The sequence below is a fragment of the Macaca mulatta genome, chromosome 15 (assembly GCF_049350105.2).
Source record: "Macaca mulatta isolate MMU2019108-1 chromosome 15, T2T-MMU8v2.0, whole genome shotgun sequence".
In the NCBI taxonomy this organism is placed as follows: Eukaryota; Metazoa; Chordata; class Mammalia; order Primates; family Cercopithecidae; genus Macaca; species Macaca mulatta.
Window position 1 is genome coordinate 123,856,755 of NC_133420.1, and position 20,698 is coordinate 123,877,452.

The 20,698-nt window shown below is 46.2% G+C and overlaps 1 protein-coding gene across 42 annotated transcripts in view; it reads left to right on the forward strand.

Annotated features, from left to right (window-relative positions):
- The window catches only part of WNK2 (WNK lysine deficient protein kinase 2), a 141,221-nt gene that overhangs the window by 80,152 nt on the left and 40,371 nt on the right, over positions 1 to 20,698 (forward strand). For all 42 annotated transcript variants that reach the window (XR_013404957.1, XR_013404958.1, XR_013404959.1 and 39 more), the window contains 7 exons: positions 961 to 1,254; positions 1,815 to 1,864; positions 2,706 to 2,874; positions 3,047 to 3,163; positions 7,209 to 7,379; positions 7,482 to 7,527; positions 8,085 to 8,204. Coding sequence is in view for 37 of the 42 variants with exons in the window: in XM_028835342.2 (XP_028691175.2) it covers positions 961 to 1,254; positions 1,815 to 1,864; positions 2,706 to 2,874; positions 3,047 to 3,163; positions 7,209 to 7,379; positions 7,482 to 7,527; positions 8,085 to 8,204 (967 nt within the window). In the remaining 5 variants the exon portion in view is untranslated. The remainder of the gene's footprint in view (positions 1 to 960; positions 1,255 to 1,814; positions 1,865 to 2,705; positions 2,875 to 3,046; positions 3,164 to 7,208; positions 7,380 to 7,481; positions 7,528 to 8,084; positions 8,205 to 20,698) is intronic.

Below are 20,698 nucleotides of genomic sequence, written 5' to 3' on the forward strand. Positions count from 1 at the left end.
GAGGGCCACAGCAGGGAGCAGGAGGGGGACCTTGCTGTCTGGGCCTTCCTACCTGAAGAGCCTTTCTGGCCACAGTTAGTGGCTACAGAGGGGTGCCCTGTGACATGTGAGGGTCACTGCCAGACTCAGTGGCTGTCCCTGCTGTTTGGCTGGGGAAGGGTCCAAAAGTCTGTTGATGAGCTGGGCCAGCCACCCCGTGGGGTCCCCTGAATGCAGCAGCTGGGGTGTCTCTCTGTCCAGGAGGGAAGTGGCCACCGGCCAGGCTGGGGCTTGGTATTTCCGACCCAGCCACTGGCTGCCAACAGAGGGTCTCAGGGCCAGCAGGCCCAGTGAATGTGGCTGTTCCTTCCAGCCCTGAGAGGTGAGAAGTTCCTCTACATTTTCAGCCTTCCTACCTCCAGAATGGGGGAAGAAGACAGAGGGTACTTGCACTTTCCAGTCCATGGTTCCTCTTTCCCCACTTGTCTTACCTTTTACTGCCGAAGAGCTTTTAGAGGGAGATGAGAACAGTGGGAAAGCCAAGCCGAAGCCGCCGTCGCCCTCCAGAAGGCGGCAGGTGTCGGTGTGCACTCTGAGGCCCTATGCGCGCTCTGACCAGGGGGCCAGATGGGGCAGGCTGCCGCGGGCCCCAAGGGGTGGTGGGGGCCTGGCTTTGATGCTTTGTGTGTCCTCTTCTCTGACCCTTCAGCCAAGCTTGGCAGGTTCATAGAGCCCTGTTCCTGACCTTTCCACACAAATAGACTCTTCCACAGAAAGGGCTGTGAGAATGCCTATGTTTGTTTGCTTCTGCTCACTCCATCCGGCAAATGTGCTCTGAGACAGGGACTCCCCTTGGGGAGGGTGTGGACCGGAGAGGGGCGTTCCCATCTTGGCCTGGGTGTTCCCAGATACACCTGGGCATGGCTCCCTCAGTGAAGGCAGCACCGGCCCTGACTTGCATCTTGTCCCCTGTGTCCCCAGATTCTGCTTGGCCACCCAGCTCCCTATGCTGTGGATGTCGCCGCTCAGGTCCCCACCGTGCCTGTGCCACCGGCTGCGGTCCTCTCCCCGCCTCTGCCGGAAGTGCTGCTGCCCACCGCCCCTGAGCTCCTGCCTCAGTTCCCCAGCTCCCTGGCCACGGTGTCCGTCTCTGCGCAGAGTGTGCCCACCCAGACCGCCACGCTTCTGCCACCAGCAAACCCGCCACTGCCTGGCGGGCCCGGGATCGCCAGCCCCTGCCCAGCTGTCCAGCTGACGGTGGAACCAGCCCAAGAGGTGTGTGCCCCTCCCCCCAGCTTGTCCCATGACTGGGCAGTTGCGGCCACCGGGGGTCCGCACAGTGACCTGGGGTCTTAGTCCTAGAGGTTGGGGTTGCTCGGCTCTGGGACAGTCACCCAGGTTCTGTTCTCACCTCTCCCTAGATTTCATACTTTCTGTAAGCCACATCAAGATGGAGGCTGTGATTTTTATAGATACAGGTTTAGAGGATGCTTTCCCTGGGACAGGATGCCAGAGACTGTGAAAAGCTTTCATAGCACCAATGTGTCCTTTTTGAGGGATGATCAAAGTGGGTTAACATTTTTGGAAAGGAAGTGGCTCCCAGCTTTTATTAATCCACTTGGGTCCAAGCGTTTCAACAAGATAAAAACCTCCATGCCTGCTCCCATTGTGATGCCCCCCCGGGTCGTACCCACCTGGCTGCAGAAGAGACAGGAGAAGGCAGGGGAGCAGGCTGGGCCGAGGCGGTGGGGAGGGAGAGCTGACTGCGCGGCTGTGCCCACAGGGAGGCAGGAGCCCGCGTGACCCGTTCTCTTTTCTCTGGGTTTTTATTTCAGGAGCAGGCCTCACAGGACAAGCCGCCTGGCCTCCCGCAGAGCTGTGAGAGGTACTGTGGCCCAGCCTCGACCTCGCAGGACGGGGGTGGGGGCGCAGGCCCATACAGCCACTCAGCCTGGCTGCTGCCGCTGCTTCACCTGGAACCCACTGCAGTTCGCCCTGATGCCATTAGGGGTTTTTCAAACCTGACATGGTGGAGCCTCAGGGGCCTTCTCTCTGGGTCTTGCTGGCTGTTGGAGTTTGGTAGCCAGAGGCCCCTGGCTGGACTCTGGGTCCCTGCTCTGGTTTGCAGTGCTGAGAATGTTCCAGAACGGAGAGGCTATGGGCGGAGTTGGCAGTGCCCAGAGGCTAGGAGGGGGCTGGGAGGGTGGCTCCCTATGTACAGGGCTGAATCCAGCCCAGATCGTGGGTCTCCTGGCCTCCTGGGCTGTGGACAGAGGTGTTTCAGAAAATGAACTGTGTCCTTTTTTGAACCGTGACCATTTGTTCCACCCTTCTGGGGTTCTGGGCACTGCCTGTGCTTGGCATTTTGCAAACTGCAAAATGAATTGGCCTCACAACAGTGGTGGATGTGTTTCTGTTGCTGTGGCACAGATGGGGAAACTGAGGCACAGGGGCAGATTCACAGGTCAGGAGACTGAGAGGACCAAGGTCACGCAGTTAGTAGAAAGCCCGTGCTTCCCTCTGCCCATGCCACTTGGGTGCAGCAGGGAGCTGGGTGAGGGCCCAGAAGCAGGCTTGGTGTATTCGCACAGGACAGGGGCTGCCTCTGTAGGTCACGAATTTGGGCCTTGGAGACTCCAGACTGTTCCGAAGAAGTTGACTTTCCCCACCATTGCCGACGTGCTGGTTGTCCTTTGGTGCCATTAATGTTCTTGGGTTTTGCTCAGCTACGGAGGTTCTGATGTCACTTCTGGAAAAGAGCTGAGTGACAGCTGCGAAGGCGCCTTTGGAGGGGGCAGGCTGGAGGGCAGGGCAGCCCGGAAACACCACCGCAGGTCCACGCGCGCACGCTCCCGGCAGGAGAGGGCCAGCCGGCCCCGGCTTACCATCTTGAACGTGAGTGGGCGGGGCACGCAGGGGGGCGGGGCACGCAGGGGGGCGGGGCGCGCGGGGGGCGTGGCGGGAGGCGCGTGGCGGGTGGGGGGGGCTGTGGGGGTGTGGCAGGTGCGCACGTGGGTACGCGCATGGCGGGTGCGCGCATGGCAGGTGCGGATGGCGCCCCTTCCAGGTCTGCAACACTGGGGACAAGATGGTGGAGTGCCAGCTGGAGACGCACAACCACAAGATGGTGACCTTCAAGTTCGACTTGGATGGGGACGCACCTGATGAGATTGCCACGTATATGGTGAGGCTGAGTCTGGGTGGCTTGCCTCCCGGTGTTTCTTGCGCACGTGTGGGCCTGAGCAGAGCGCCACAGGTCACATGTCGAGCCTGGCCCTGTGTGGAGGTGTCGGTTGGCCCAGGGGCTTTTCGGGGACAGTGCTGACCTTTTATGCCTTGGGCTCTTCCGCACACTGGGCGGAAACCCCTTGGATTTGGAAGAACAGCTTGAAGGATGTTCTAACCATTCTAAGATGCTGCTCCCTGAGGGCTTCCGGAGCGTCCGAGCCCTTCCTCCAAATAAAAGGAAGCCTTGTGGGTGGGTTCCTTGAGTGAGGCATGGGGAGGACATCCCGGAGTCTATCCCGGAGTCTAATGTCCTATGGTCCTTACTTAGAGCTTCTTCCAGCCTCCCCAGCTGGGGTGCGGGTTCTGAGCCCTGACCCATGTCCCATATCCCCGCCCAGCTCTGCTTGCATCTCCCTCTGGAGCCACCCCTCCCTGCCTGTGCAGACCAACCTGAGTCCATGAGCACCTTGTAGGCCTTCACAGCCCCACACCTGTTGTCCCCAGCACCTGACCCAGGCTAGGAGTGGGGATGGTTTTCGGGCCCTCAGAGACTCTCCATCTGAAAGCACAACGAAGAAACATGGAAAGGATGCACATGTGTTCCTCAAACTTCCTGGTCCATCCATGACTGCCTCCCAGGAGGACATTCTCCCCAGACCGTTATTCCTTCATAAGTGAAGTTTAGGGAGCCAGGTCCTACAGGGGCCAGCAGCACACTGGACAGTGTTGTAGCGCTCACTCCAGATGGCCACCAAGTGCCTGGAGTGGGCTGGCATGAGTAGGGAATAGAATATTCCATTCAAGTTGGCCGGGCGCGGTGGCTCACGCCTGTAATCCCAGCACTTTGGGAGGCCGAGGCGGGCGGATCACAAGGTCAGGAGATCGAGACCACGGTGAAACCCCGTCTCTACTAAAAATACAAAAAATTAGCCGGGCGCGGTTGTGGGCGCCTGTAGTCCCAGCTACTCGGGAGGCTGAGGCAGGAGAATGGCGTGAACCCGGGAGGCGGAGCTTGCAGTGAGCCGAGATCGCGCCACTGCACTCCAGCCTGGGCGACAGAGCGAGACTCCGTCTCAAAAAAAAAAAAAAAAAAAAAAAAAGAATATTCCATTCAAGTTAATAAGATAGATTGCCCCATGTGCCTGCCTGCGGCTGCTGCATTGCACATCATCAGAAAGCTGCCCCCATTGGGCTGCATCCCCTTGACCACCCCTGCCCTGGCTTCATGAAATCCTCCTGTGGGCTTTGCAGGGGAAGCCCCTGGCTTTCTGCTCCTAGGCAGCAAGTCCCTGCCTTAGGGTCTGCTTTGCAGAGACACCCTGGACAAAGCCCTCCCAGAACCCAGGCCCAGGGCATCGTCCCCTGCAGCGTTAGAGAAATTCTTCTGACGCTTGCTACAGTGGTCGGGAAGACTTTGTTCAGGACTGTGGCAATGGGCGAGAGAATGCAGCAGACACCACAGGGGATTGGTAGCATTAACTCTGAATGCAGCAGACACCACAGGGGATTGGTAGCAGAGGAGCAGCATGGTGATGGGTGGCTGGAAAATAGCTAAGAGGAGACATCAAGGTTGGGGATTCTGGAGAAACTCTCGTAACAGGATCCGTGCTGCGGGCAGGTGAGAGGCTTTGTTCAACCTCAAAGGTGGGAGATGAGGAATATGGTCAGATACAAAGGCTGGGAATTCTTGCTACAACTGGCTTAGGCCGAAGACATGATGGGGCCTAGTCAAGCTTATTTGGAGGGTCAGAGGCGCCAGCTGTGCTTCAGTCAGGGAGGAGCCTTTGTCAGCAGCAAGCAGCTGGTTCGTCAGTGCAGCACGAACACCAGGTCCTCGCTGGGCTGCTGAAACTGGAGAACATTTCTTCTCTCATCTTACTGTGTTTTTAACCTGTGTCTTGTATTACTTTATACACACGTGTTTCAAACAGGATAAAGCATAATAATAAGTGCATTCCCGTGAAGTTATCACTCAGCCACCGGCTGATGCTGCGTGTGCGGCTGACGCTGCGTGTGCGGCTGATGCCTCCAGCGCCCGCCTGCCGGAGCAGGAAGCCACACACGCGACATCAGCCACATCGGCCTGTGTCGTATCCACTGGCCCCCTGGTTTTCAGTCTTCTTGTGTGTCTCTGTGTGTGAGTCTGTGAGCTGCACACATGTAAGTCCTGCACAGTAAGCAATGTGGCTATCTTTAGCTGTGTGCTTTGTAAAAATAGCATCTTCTCAAGCCTTGTTTTTTTCACTCAGCACTCGGATACTCCTCTCATTTTATTGCTTTTTCTGTCATCTTAGTAAACCAAGTCACCTAACATACCTGTCTGAAGTAAGCATGCTACAGATACACAAATTTGGTCTGTAAAAACAGTCCAGCAGCCCTCCTCCTCGTAGCCTGTTCCTATCCCAGGGACAGACTGGCTCCAGGGACTCAAGTTGAAGGGTGGGTATGTGGCCAGCAGGACAAGCTTCTGCCCGCCCTGTGGACTGTCTTCCTGTGAGCGTGAGGTACTGGCTGTCCTGAATGTCCCATCAGTGGTTAGAGGTAGGCAGTCCTTGGATTCATCATTCTGACCATGACGACCTTGCCAGCCCCTTAGTAAAGGTGGAACTGCAGAAGTTTCATTTAATTGGCGTGGATTCTAATGCCAGGTTTTACCTGGACCCTGTAGTTTTAGATTTTTGTTTTGTTTTCAAGTTAATTTTATTCTCAACATACTTAAAAAGAAACATAATATGAAAACATTTTCTAGTTGCAAAGGGGTTCTAGTTCAGTTTTGTTTAGTGAAAGTTTCACAAAATTGGAACGTTGCTTAAATTCTCGTATGTGGCACTCCAGTCACAGCTGGCTGGATGCTCCAACTTTGGCCACAGTGTACTCCTCTTAGACAACATCGCAGTCACATGCTACACTAAATTAAGCAGTGAATCACGGAACACAGCACAAGCCAGCACTTCGTTTAGGGGTATATGCAGGTGGTGCTGCTGGGGTTGGGGTCTGGGGTGCCAGGGGAGTGTGGAGCACAGAGGAGCTCTGCTTTGCAGCCAGCTCGTTATAGTATAGGGCAGATGTGCCCATCCCAGAAGGGATCTGAGACCACGGATGCCCCAGGCAGGGCCTAGAGCATCTTGGTGACTGCAGAGGTGAGTGCGTGGGAGGAGGTACCATGGCAGGAAAGGGGCAAGGTCTGGACCCCACTGGGTGGTGGCACAGGCTGAACTTTCATTGGTATGGTTTTATGAGATGCACAGCATTCTCTCTGCCTGAGTGGCCAAGGATGTAGCCAGAGCCTGGTGTGAGCCCGGGGTCACGTGCCCATTGTGAAAGTTGGGGACTTGGACGTGTCCTGAGTCCCTGGTCTGGAGGCTTTGTGGCATTCAGGCTATGGTGTGGGACCTCCCCTCAGCCATGACAGGAGCTGCTCGTTGGACATCAGGCCACGCTTGCCTGTGTGCCGGGGCCATAGTTGAAAGTCAAAGCGTGAGGCTGGGAGAGCAGGGGGTGCACAGACCGAGAGGTGACGTGTGGCCATCCTGCTATAACCTTCCCATCTCTCTGTTGTTTTCTGTCTCCCACAACCTCCTGCTGGCTGGAGCCTTTGCTTTCAAACCCACCCTGCTTGTCTGTCATGACTGCCTGGGCACCTGTGCCCAAATGGACCCCTTCCCCTCTTCCCAGTCCCCATCCTTGGCCCCCTCCATCTTATGTACTCACCTGTTCTGCAGATGGCTGGATCGGCCTCAGGGTCTGTGACCAGCTGCAGCTGGGGCAGGGCAGTGCTGGCCCAGGTCCCATGCTTGGAGAACGGAGTTGCTTCTCAAGATGAGGCTGTTCTCCTCTCATCCTGGGGCCGTCCGTGTCACCTGCTGTGCTGTCCAGCGTCTGTCTTGGGGACCACACCCTTTGACCATGTCTTCCCAGGGTAGACATCCGTCAATCTGGATGAAGACCCAGGGCGGTCTTGGCTTGTGGGCAGTCCTCACCGGCAGTATGTCCCTTTGCAGGTGGAGCATGACTTCATCCTGCAGGCCGAGCGGGAGACGTTCATCGAGCAGATGAAGGATGTCATGGACAAGGCAGAGGACATGCTCAGCGAGGACACGGATGCTGACCGTGGCTCTGACCCAGGGACCAGCCCGCCACACCTCAGCACCTGTGGCCTGGGCGCCGGGGAGGTGAGGTGGTGAAATCGGGGTGGGATGTGGCGAGAGTGCAGTGGCTGGGCAGGTGGGCGCTGCAGCTCAGTGAGCTCATTTCTGACCCTCTACCTCATTCAGGAGAGCCGGCAATCCCAAACCAACGCCCCCGTGTATCAGCAGAACGGTGAGTCTGCAACTTCCCTCCCTGCTTTTAGCAGGCATTTGATGAAAGTCCTCGCTCAGCATCTTATCAGGGGTTTGGCCATTGCATGGGGGGATTATGGAAGCATGTGGTGACCAGGGGCCCCAGTCTGGGGACAGCTGCCCCGTCTGAGGAGCTGTCATCTGCAACCAGCATCAGGCCTTCATGGATGGTGCCCTGGGCATCCCAGGAACCAAGCCTGTGCCAGGGGTCCTCTTGGGAGCTTCGGGGGCTGCCAGTGAGGCACCCCAGGTCAGCTGTGCACCTCTTGCCCTCTGGTGTGAGGGAAGAGCAGGCAGAAGCCAATCACCAAGGCCTCTTTACCAAGGGGCCTGGGGAACCACCTGCTTCATGGAGGGAAGTGATGGGGATTAATGACTGGGAACAGTGTTCTCTGCCCACACCCTTCCTGGAGAAAATCCCATAAATGTAAAGGAGTTCCCCAGACCCACTGTGGCAAGTCTGGTGCAGGTGATGGGGGTCACACCGGCCTGGAGACGCTCACTCACTCAGCATGCTGTTTCTGTTCTGCCCTTCAGTCTTGCACACTGGGAAGAGGTGGTTCATCATCTGTCCGGTGGCTGAGCACCCCGCCCCCGAGGCCCCTGAATCTTCGCCCCCACTTCCTCTCAGCTCCATGCCTCCAGAAGCCAGCCAAGGTATGAGCAGCCCGCGCCCACGCAAACCCCTCCCTGTTTCACGTGCAGGCCTCCTTCTGTGCATGACCCAGCCGGTATGTGCACAGTGCCCAGGGCTATGCAGGGGGCTCACCCTGCCCTGTCACCCATGGCACAGAGAAGCCTGTGGGGCTGTGTTCCTGTCCCTGTTTTCTGCCGAATCAGCTCAGTCAAAGCAGCCTCCAGGTTTGAGTCTGCTCTGTTACCCCACCAAGCAGGTGGCTCGCATGGCCACACAGGTGTGTGTTGAAGATCTCCACTGTCCTTCCTTCACAGTGTTAACCTGGCAACTCCTTGCTCCTGTCCCTTTCCTCTGCGCTGCACACCTGCAGCAGACACGCCTCTGCTGATTCTGCTTGCTTTGGGGGGTGGGGTGGGAAAGTCCCTGTTGGCGCTGAGACTCTGATTTTAAAGTGTTCACACAGACGTTTATCACTGTGCATTGATCTGCACCTGCATCTGCCTGTACCGATGCCAATAAGCCCGTGCTTTGGGCTGTCAGTTAAATCTTGATAGTCCTTTGGGAGGCTGAAAATAGTCACTTGAACAAATTTAAGGTTTAATTCCCTATCAGTTGGCAGGGGTAAGTTACTGATTATATAACTTGACATAACCTTATGGCACATTCATAAAAAATATCTGTAAATCATTTTTAATTTCATATCATGTGCTTCCAGTGACTCCCATTATCTTTTGGAGATTCGTTCCCATGGGGGACAGGTCAGCCTAATAACAAAATCCAAATGAAGCAACGAGCTGAAACAAGGTGACCTCAGGTAAAAGGCTTGGGCCCAGCCTGGGCTGAGAAATCGGAGAGAAGCAGCCTTGCCTACAAGATTGAATTTTTAAATAAGTATATGTTCATATATTACTTCTGGATTTAAATACATACACACCCAATTATAAGAAAAACCCTTCTAAGAGCTAATTTTTCCTGTGACGTAGGGGTGCAGGGCACACTGTGGTGTAAGTTTAGGGGACAGTATGGTTCATAGAAAGAAGTTAAACCCTCTTTCCTTCATCTATGCACTGAGTGACCTCAGGAAACCTGTTAGAGCTGGTTTCTTTCTGTATTAAAAAAAAAAAAAAAGGAAAAATTGGTGGCAGATCTGTTAATTTAGATTAACCATCTACTGAGAATAACCAAAAAATGATAAACGTCATCTGTGTGAAGGCATTTGAAATCTGATCATAGTGGAGAATTATTAGGCTGGGATCCAGGGAAGGATGGAGACATAGGGACGTGAACCTAGTTTTGGCTCCTTTTCCCCAGGGAGCATCTCTCATTCCTGCAGGGGTGGCTAAGAGGCTGTGTGGCTTCAGCAGCCTCAGCAGGCTAGAGAAAGGGAGCTTATAGAGTCCAGGGCCCTGCGGGTGGTCTTGCTGAAGTGCTGTTCTGGAGAAGGAAGGACCAGCTGGAAGGAGACAGGCCTGCAGAGAGAGGAGCCCACCTCAGAGCATCTCAGCCCCTCATTAGGATGGTCTTGGAGTGCTGTGGGTTCAGGCATGTGCACGAAAGTCCTTTCTGCAGGAAGGAATATTATTCTGGGCCTCACGTGACTTGTATGAACAATTTTGTGAATATAATATCTGGCACATAATAAAAATGACCAAAGAGTTGGGTTCTGGGTAAGGTAGAGGAAGCACACACACTCATTTTTCTTTCCACTGAAATGCACTGTAAATCCTGGACAGATGTGTGGCATAGCTGTCTGAGTACTTGGGAAAATTTTAGCAATGGGAAGATTGGGGACACACCCCAGAATTCAAAGTGCCACTGAGCTGCTGGTGAGTTGAATGTTTTCCTCTGATATTTCCTGGTTTGAACGAAGTACAGCCCAAGGACCAGAAGCAAATGCTTTGGTGCAGGCAGGAAAGCCTCCAGGAGAGATCCTGTAGTTCCAGCTCCCAGACCAGGAAAGGCAACTCCTAAAGCTCAGAGAAGAGAGAGAACCCCTCCCCATTTCTCACCCCGCTTCTCTTGCACCAGCACCCAGACAGTTCTGGAGGTAACAGGAGCAGCAGGTAATAGGAACATGCAGGAGCCAAAATAGTGAGAGCAGAGAACCATTCTTTATTTGAGGAAGCCAGGGCTCTAGGAGCACAGAACCAAAACCTGTCGCATTTTTTTTTCTCTGTCCTCATGCCACCTTGTCATTCATGGCACAGTTACAGAATTGGGTGGTTTCTGTTCAGAGGTTTGGAAAGGTGAGTCCTAGGGAACCAGGAAGTATCATGGAGAGCACAGAAAAGGAGTTTGGGAAAGTAACCCTGTAGTTGTTTATGGACTCCTGGGCTCACCCCCAACCTGTGCATGCATGCATCTGATCCTAATAGCATGTAAGAAACTTTGGCAACTGAGCTAATGAGTAGACCTCGCCCAGGTTCCAGTACACCTGTTTCAGATGCGATTAGTACTGCGAAGGCATTAAAAGTGGAACTGACCTGTAGCCACAGCCCATAGAAGGCAGGTTGCAACTTGCAGTCTGAATCTAACTAGGTTGATTGCCTACTGAAGCAAAAATATTAACGTTCATCATAGGGTTTGAACAAGTCTCGGGATTTCCTAATGTCATGAAAATGTTCAGAATAGAATTAGAAATAATTTGGCAAATGAAAAGCCATGAAAATGTTAACTTGCATGGAAAAAGATAGCCATGGTGCCAGTGACAAGATGATGTAGATTTTGGGATGATCTGACAAAAACTTTAACTGTTATAAATATAACTGAAAAAGCAGTGACAAACATTCTTGAAACAAATGATAAAGTAGAAAGTATCTGCAAAGAAACAGAAGATGCAAAGAAGAAACAAATGGAATTTTTAACATTGAAAGTTAAAATACCTGAAATCGTCCAACTGGAAAACAGGGGAGAAAGAAAAAAATAAACAGAGCTTCAAGGAACTGTGGAAGAATAACTAAAGGGCTAACTTGTGTGTCATTAGAGTCTCAAAAGGAAAAGAAAAAGAATGTAGTGCTGAAAACATATTTGAAGAAATAATGCTAAAAATCTCCCAAGTTCGGTGAAAGACATAAGTCTACAGATTCTAGAAGCTAAGCAAACCCCAAATAGGTTAAATGCAAATCAATCTGCTGAAAAGTAACGACAGCCAGACCCAAATTATGCGTTACCTAGATTGGAACAGTGATTCGAATGACTATAGATTTCTCACCAGAAGGTGTGGTGTTCAGAAGAAAGCAGCAGGCCATTTTTAAAATGTTGAAAGAAAAAAACTGACCATTCAGAATTCTGTTTCCAGGGAAAATACCCTTCAAGAATGAGGCTGAAGTAAGGCCATTCTCAAATAAAGAAAACCAAGGGAATACATGGGCTGCACATCTACTCTAAAATTAGAATTACTAAAGATCTTCAGGCAGAAAGGAAATGAGACTAGGAGATAACCTGGAATATCCGGGCTGAAGGAAGAGCAACAGAAGTTGTAAATATAATAGACTATTCTTCTCCTTGAGTTCTTTAAAACATTTCTGACAATTGAAGTAAAAAAAAGATTGTAACAATGTTTGATAGAGCTTTCAATGTATGTAGATGTAATATATAACACAACTATGATATGGCAGGTTACCTATACATTACTACATTCCAATTCAAGTGATAGACTACTAATTCTTTTTTTTTTTTTTTAACCTTCCATTCCACCAGTGTGACAAATGGAAGGTAAACTACTAATTCCATGTAGACTGTGAAAAGTTAAGTATATATTTTGGAATTCCTAGAGCAACCACTGAAAGAATTGTAGAAAAAGATGTGTATAGGCAAAATCATAATAGATAAGATGAACTAAAAAACTTCAAAGGCCAAGCGTGGTGGCTCATGCCTGTAATCCCAGCACTTTGGGAGACCAAGGTGGGGGGATCACCTGAGGTTAGGAGTTTGAGACCGGCCTGACCAACATGGAGAAACCCCGTCTCTACTGAAAATACAAAATTAACTGGGTGTGGTGGCACATGCCTGTAGTCCCAGCTACTCAGAAGGCTGAGGCAGGAGAATCATTTGAACCCGGGAGGTGGAGGTTGCAGTAAGCTGAGATCGCGCCACTGCACTCCAGCCTGGGCAGCAAGAGTGAAACTCTGTCTCAAAAATTCAAATAACCCGAAAGAGGAAATGAGAAGAGAAATAAAATAATTTTTAATTAAAAAACTGAGAGAAAAAAACCCAGAAAACAAACAATAAAATGGCAGACCTTAATCTAAACATACTGATAATTAACCTCAAGGTAACAGTTTTAACACATCAATTAAAAAAAGTAATTATGAAAATGGATTAAATTTAAAAACCAAACAACTTGAGCTAAGTATATGCTATCTACTAGAAAGTTCAAATACAACGATACTGATGAACTGAAAGGTCAAAAGAAAAAGGATGGTAAAAGATAGCCCATGCAAACACAAATCAGAAGAATGCTGGAGTGCCTGTTTTAATTTCTGACAAAATAGACTTCAGAGCAAAGAAATTACCAGGGTTAAAAAGAGACTTTATTTATTTACTTACTTACTTAATTTTTGAGATAGAGTCTCACTCTGTTGCCAGGCTGGAGTGCAGTGGAGTGATCTTGGCTCATTGCAACCTCTGCCTCCCTGGGTTCAGGCAATTCTCCTGCCTCAGCCTCCCAAGTAGCTAGGACTATAGGCACACACCACCATTCCCAGCTAATTTTGTATTTTTTGTAGAGACAAGGTTTCACCATGTTGGCCAGGATGGTCTCAACTCTTGACCTCAGGATCCACCCGCCTCGGCCTCCCAAAGTGCTGGGATTACAGGAGTGAGCCACTGTGCCCAGCTGACATTACATATTTATAAAGAATAAATTCATCAAAGGACATAACAGCCCTAAATGTATACACACCTAATAGCAGAGCTTCAAAACTAACAGAACTGAAAGCAGAAATAGACAAATCCACAACTATAGTTGGAGACTCCAACACTCTCAATAATAGATAGAACTAATAGAAAATTAGCGAGAATATAGAAGATCTGAAAACATTATCAACTAACTTGACCTAATTGACATTTATAGAACACTCCACTCAAAAACAGAATACAGTTTTTTCAAGTACGTATAGAACAGTTAATATAGCCTGAGTTATAAAACAAAACTTAACAAATTTAAAAGTATTGAAATTATGTCAAGTATGTTCTCCTATACAGTGTAATATAAAATTAAATAACACTTATAAATAATTTACGGGTAAGAGAAAAAGTTGGAAGGAAAACAATTTAAAATGAACAAGAATGAAAATACAGCATAATAAATTTGTGGGATGTAGTTAAAGCAGTACTTAGAGGGAAATTTATAGCACTAAAATGCTTAGATGAGAAAAGAGGACTCAAGTCAATAACTCAACCTTCTACCTTAGGTAGAAACAAGGAAAACCTATAGGAAAATAAACTTGAAGCAAGCATAATGAAGAAAATAAAGACAAGAGCAGAAAGCTGTGATATCTGAAACAAAAATCATAGGCAAAAACCAATGAAACAAACTTATGTTTTTAGAAGTTAATAAAATGATAAACCTCTAGCAAGACTACAAGGAAAAAACGAAATACCAATACTAAAGAAAACACATAAAAGACCAATATCAGGAATAAAAGAGGTATATTACTGTAAAGGATAAAAAGATAATACTGCAATAGTCTGAACAAGCCTACAGACAAATTAAACAATTTAGGTGAAAGAGACTAATTCCTCAAAAGCCATAAACTACTAAAAGTCATCTAAGATAGAATAGATAATCTGAATAGCCCTGTACCTATTTTTGAATTCATTCTTTTAATAATGAATTTGTAGTTAAAAATCTCCCCAAAAAGAATTCTCCAGGCCAAAATAGTTTCACTGGTGACTTCTGCCAGACATTTAAAAGAGATTCAACACCAATACCACTTCCACAAAATCTCTTCCAGAAAATAGAAGAGGAAAGAACACTTCCCAAATCATTTTACAAGGCCAGCACTGCCCTGATTTTAGGACCAGCCAAAGACAGTACCAAAAAACAGAATGATAGACCAATAAGTCTCATGAACATAGAGGGCAAATATTCTCAAAATATTAGCAAGTCAAATTCAGTACTATATTAAAAGGACAGTATGCCATGAGAAAGTGGGTATATGCTGGGAGAGCAATATTGAAGAGTCAGTCCACCATGTTAATAGTCTAAAGAAGGAAGAAACATATGATCATAACAGTTGACACAGCAGAATCATTTGACTAAATACAACATCCATTCCTGACAAAAATCCTCGGCAAACAAGCTAGGCACAATTGCACATGCCTATAGTTGTAGCTCCTTGGGAGGCTGAGGCAGGAGGATCACTTGAGGCCAGGAGGTCGAGGCTGCAGTGTGCTAAGATTGTGCCTGTGAATGGCCACTGCATTCCAGCCTGGGCAACATAGCAAGACCCAGGTTTCTTAAAAAAAAAAAAAAAAAAAAAAAATATATATATATATATATATATATATATATATATAATTCTTAGCAAACTTAAGAAAATAAGGGTACTTCTTCAGTCTGATTAATGTAGAACACACACACACACACAACATAAAAACCCACTGTTTACAGCATATTAGACCAAATGTGTTCTCCCTAATATTGAGAAACAAGGCAATAATATGTTTTCACGTATCTTATTCAGCATTGAACTGTTTTAGCCAGACTTAAAGACAAGCAAGAAACAGAAGTGAAAGGTATGTGGATTAAAAAGAAAGAAATAAAACTATTTTATTTGCAGATAACATGATTTCATATGTATGTAGATGATGACATGGATTCTACAGCAACAACTCCTAGAACTAATAAGTGAGTTTAGCAATACCATAGGATACGCAGTCCTCATACAAAAATACCTCAATATTTCTATATACTGGCAGTGAACAATTGAAAACCCAAAATTTGAAGGCTCTACCATTTATAGTAGCTCCCCACAAAAGCATATACATGGATCCAAATTTCATGAAACATGCAGAATCTGTATGCTGAAAACGACAAAGTACTAATGAAATGAATCAAAGGTTACCTAACTAGAGAAGCATGCTGTGTTCATGGATTGGAAGACTCAACATAGTAAAACTGTCACTTCTCCCCAACTGCATCTGTAGATGCATTGCAGTAACAAAAATTAAAGCAGACTACTTTTTGTAGATATTGACATTCTAAAATTTATATGGAAGTACAAAGGACATAGAAATGGCTAAAACCATTTTGAAAATGGAGAATCAAGTTAGAGGGATCACATTACTGAATATTAAGATTACTATGAAGTTACAGTAATCTAGACAGTATAATATTGGCAAAGGGATTGGTACACAGATCGGTGGAACAGAATGAGCCCAGAAATAGACCCACACAAATATGGCCATTTGATTTTTTTGAGAAAGATGCAAAAGCAATCCAAGAAAAGATAATCTTTTCAATAGATGTTGGAACAATTGGTCATCCTTATGCAAAAAAATGAACCTTTAAGCCTCACATTTTACTCAAAACTTAATTCAAAGTGGATCAAATGTAAAATGCAAAAACTGTATAACTTTCACAGGGAAACATTGGAGAAAAATCTTTTTTGATCTGTGCCAGGCAGGAGTTCTTAGACCTGACACCAAAAATATGGTGCATAAAAGAAAAAATGGATACAATGTCAAAATTAAAATATCTTGCTCTGTGAAAACTACTGTTAAGAGAATGAAAAGACAAGCCACAGACTGGTAGCCAATAATGGCAAATCACATATCCAACATGGTGTCTGTGCCAGGCATATGTAAAGAATTCTCAAAACTCAACAGTAAAATGAGCATTAAAAAAAGGAGCAACTCGGCTGGGCACAGTGGCTCACGCCTGTAATCCCAGCACTTTGGGAGGCCAAGGCGAGTGGATCATGAGGTGAGGAGTTCAAGACCAGCCTGGCCAAGATGGTGAAACCCCGTCTCTACTAAAAATACAAAAGTTAGCCGGGTGTGGTGGTGGGCGCCTATAATCCCAGCTACTCGGGAGGCTGAGGCAGAGAATTGCTTGAACCCAGGAGGCAGAGATTGCAGTGAGCCAAGATCACGCCACTGCACTCCAGCCTGGGCGACTGAGCTAGACTCTGTCTCCAAAAAAAAAAAAAAAAGAGCAACTCACTTGAGCAGATGACCAGACACTTCACCAAAGAGCATATAAGGATGACAATTAAGTCCATGAAGAGTTGTTCAATATTATTGACTCCTGGGGAAATGTAAATTAAAGCAGCCACAGGGAGGCATCACTGGACACCTGTTAGAATGACTAGACTGAGTGCATCAAATCTGGGTGTGGCTGTGGAACAGCTGGAACTCATACATTTCTGGGGGGATGTAAAATGATACAGCCATTCTAGAAGACAGCTAGGCAGTTTATTATAAAAGATATACTTACTATATGTCATAGCAATTTTACTCAGTTTTTACCCTAGAAAAATGAAAACTTACGTTCACTTAAACACCTACGTATGAACGATTACAGTTTTACTCATAATTACCCAGTTGCCAAAACCGGAAACAACCCAGTTTTCCTGCAGTGGGTAAATAGATAAAAACTATGGTACTTTGAAAAAGCAATATATCATTGGTAAATTGATCAACATGGGTGAACCTCAAAGGCCTTAAACTGAGTGAAATAGGCCAATCTCCAAAGGCTTCGTACTGTATAATTCCATTTATAATGACACTTTTAAAAAGCTAAACTATAATAAGGAACAAGGTCAGTGCTTTCCAGAGATTAGGGGAGTGTTCTTATATAGGGAACATGCAAGGAGGTGTTTTGGGGTGATGGAATTGTTTTCTATCCTGATTGTGGTGGTAACTAAATGGATACGTGTGTGTCAAAACTCATAGAACCCTACCTGTAAAGAAAAAGTTAATGTTACTGTATGGTAAGTTTTAAAGTTCTTTTAAGTTTACATGTGTTGAAAAAGATGACCAGGCAGATAATGAGACAGCGATGAGATAGCATAAGGGAAAAGCAGCAGAAACCATCAACAATAAAAAGGGCCCTCATACTTCTGCTTTAGGCCAAGATGGAATAGTAGGCTCTAGATTTGTTTTCCTTCAGAAAACAACTTAAAAAGCATTCAAAATGTATAGAACAATGTTTTTTTCAAGGCTTTGAACATCAGTCAGTGAAGGATCCTGCAAGACTGAAAAGAGTCACTACAGTTATGTCAGCCCACTGCCTTGAAAAAGTCTGTATTCCAGAGCGGGGAAGGAAGAGCCCAGGCCGAGCTTGGGAGATTGTGGAGTGAGGAGACCAAGCTGCGAGTGTGGAGAGACCCAAATGTCAAGATTTCCAAGGCGGAGTTCTGGAGAGGAGAGAGCTGCGGAGAGAAGAGTCTGAAGATAACGGGTGATTCCCCTGGATGATTTAGCGGAACGCTGTGTGTGAGGAAACTCACCCAGGCCGAGGAGTGGCCCACCATGAAGGATCAGAGGCAGTAGACCTGGGAACTCACACAGGCCTGGGGATGTCTGTTGCTGCCAGCCAGCTGGAAAGCCTTATAATTCAAGGGGTTTTGGGTACAGTACAAAAAAGGGGCTTGCCTCAGTCCTGGAGGATAATTAGCCCTAGACTAAGTGCTTCTCTTATCTCACCTGTCAGATCTTAAGAGCAGGATCTGAGAAAATCAGATTGTTTCAGAGTAACTTAACTGCATCCCACAACATACTTCAAGAATGTTTATAGGAATACAAATTCATCCAGCACCCAATATGGTATATTTTACATCATCTGGCATCCAATCCAAATTATGAGACGGGACAACATAAGAAAAATGCAACCTTCTAAACCAAACCATAACTGATACAGACATTAGGATTAGCAGACAAGCACATTAAGACAGTTACTATAACTGTAGTTCATATGTTCAAAAAGCTATGGAAGTGTAATTCACCATACTGATCAACTAGAAAACAAAATTCATATGGTTGTCTCAATAAATGCAGAAAAAGCGGTTGACAAAACCCAACAATTGTAAACATCCTCAGAAGACTTGGAATTGAAAGGAACTTCCTCAACCTGATGAAGGGAATATACAGAATCCTACAGGCAACATCGTACTTAATGGTGAACAGCCGAAAAGCATCCCCAAAGATCGGGAACTAGGTGAGGATGTCTGTTCTTCCACCTCTCTTCATCCACCTGGAGCTTCTGGGCAGTTCACAAGAAAAGGGCACAAAACACATCCGGGTTGAAAAGGAAGAACTAAACCCGTCTTTATTTACAGAAAACCTGTTTGTGTAGAAAAACAAATGGAATCCCCATCACAACTAGAATCAGTAAGTGAGCTGGGTGGTAAGATACGTGATCAGTATATGAAAAGCAGTTGTATTTCTGTATGCTAACAACAATCAAAGATTGAAATTCTAAAAAATTATTTGTGTATGGATTATTTAGGGTTAAACCTGACAATATGTGCAAGATCTGTACAGTGAAAACTGCAGAACAGTGCTAACGGAAATTAAAGAAGATCCAAACAAGTGCCCTATTCATGGGTCAGAAGACACAGGATTGTTACAGTGCTCATTCTCCCTAAATTGACCTACAGAGCCAATGAGCTGCAGTGAGAAGACCAGCAGTCTTTGTAGAAACTGAGAAGCCAGCTCTGGATTTCACATGAAAACACAAAGGACATGGAAAATTGGAAACAGAACTAAATCAGAGAACTAACAATGCCAGATTTCAATAATTACTATAAAATTCCAGTAATCAAGACAATGTGGTATTGATGCAAAGACAAATAGATCAACAAAATGAAACAGTCTGGAAATCAACCCACACAACCTACAGATGCTTGGTTTTTGATAAACATTTAAATGACTTTCAGGGAAGAGAGGATAATCTTTTCAGTCTTAGAACAGTTGATCATCCTTATACAAAAAAATATATACATATATTTATTCATAGTGCATGCTATATACAAAAATCCACTCAAAATAGAATGGAGAACTAAATGTAACACTGAAGACAATGAAACTTATAGTAGAAGACCTAGGAGAAAATTTGTGTAACCTTGGGTCAGCAGAGATTTCTAAGATACAACATCAAAGCATGATCTGTAAAACAAAAAATTAGTAAACTGAATTCATCAAAGTTTAAACTGTCTACTCTTTGACAGACACAAAAGGAATGAAAACATAGGCTAGAGACTAGGAGAAAATATTTTCCAAGCATATATGTGATAAAGGTCTTGTATCCAGATAATATCAGGAACTCTGAAAAGACAATGGTAAGAAACGATCTAATGAAAAGGTTGGTACAGATGCTTCACCAAAGATTATGTGGATGTCAAAGGGGTGTATGAAAAGATGGTTATTCAGTAGGGAAATGCAAATTAATACCACAATGAGACACCTATTAAAATAACTAAACTTTAAGAGATCACGTGTTGGCGAGGCCATGGAGGAGCTAGAGCTCTTGTGCACTGTATGAAATGCTACAGCCACTTTAGAAAACAGTTTGGTAATTTCTTTTAAAAGTATATGTGCAGATAACCATGTGATCCAGCCATTTTACTTCTGTGTACTTAACCAAAATCAGTTAAAATAGATGCCTGTACACTGCAAAGGAATGTTCATAGCAGCATTATTGATAATAGCCAAGACCTGGAAACGGCTCAGGTGTCCATCCTCCATGTTTCTTGAGTTGAAATGTGCAGCTGATGAATGCTTTTGTGTTAATTTCATCTTCATTGAAATCAGATCCTTTCCCCAGGATTTGAGGCTGGGGCTTATTTTCTTCATTCAGCACTGTGAGGACAGCACTATTCCTTGTCTACCGGCATATGTTGTCTGTACTGTGGCAGAATCTTCCAAACCTTTAAAGAACCTGTTTTTTCTCTAACATTCTTTGAATTTTTCCACCTGCCTTTGTGAAACACTTTGTGGTTTATTCATACACTATAATGCTACTCTGCAGTAAAAAGGAATCAATTGTTGGTACCCACTGCAGCATGGATGATTTTCAGAATAATTATGCTGAATGAACACAAGAAAGAATGCTTGCCATGTGACTGGACGTATATAAAATTCTAGAAAATGCACAGTTATTTGTGGTGGCTGAAAGCAGATCAGTAGTTGGGAACAAAGGCGTGGCAGGAAAGGAGAGGGAAGAACGGATGCAAAGTTCACAAGGAAACATCCAGGAGGGTGATGACTATGTTCATTGGATTGATTGTGATGATTTTACTTATATGCCTGTGTCAAAACTTAGATATGTGCAACTTATTGCAGCAATTACACCTAAATAAAGCTATTAAGATCCAAACAGCAGTAACAGAGCATGCCAGCAGAGGTTCCTGATGGTGGAGTTACCAGACTGAGAATTAAGTTTGCCTACTGCATTAAAAGAGACAAATGACTAGATTGAAATTTTTGTCAAAGAATTAGAAACTATGCCAAAGAAAAAAAGGAGCTAAATGGAAGTTGTAGAACTGAAAAATACATTAGTTAAAAT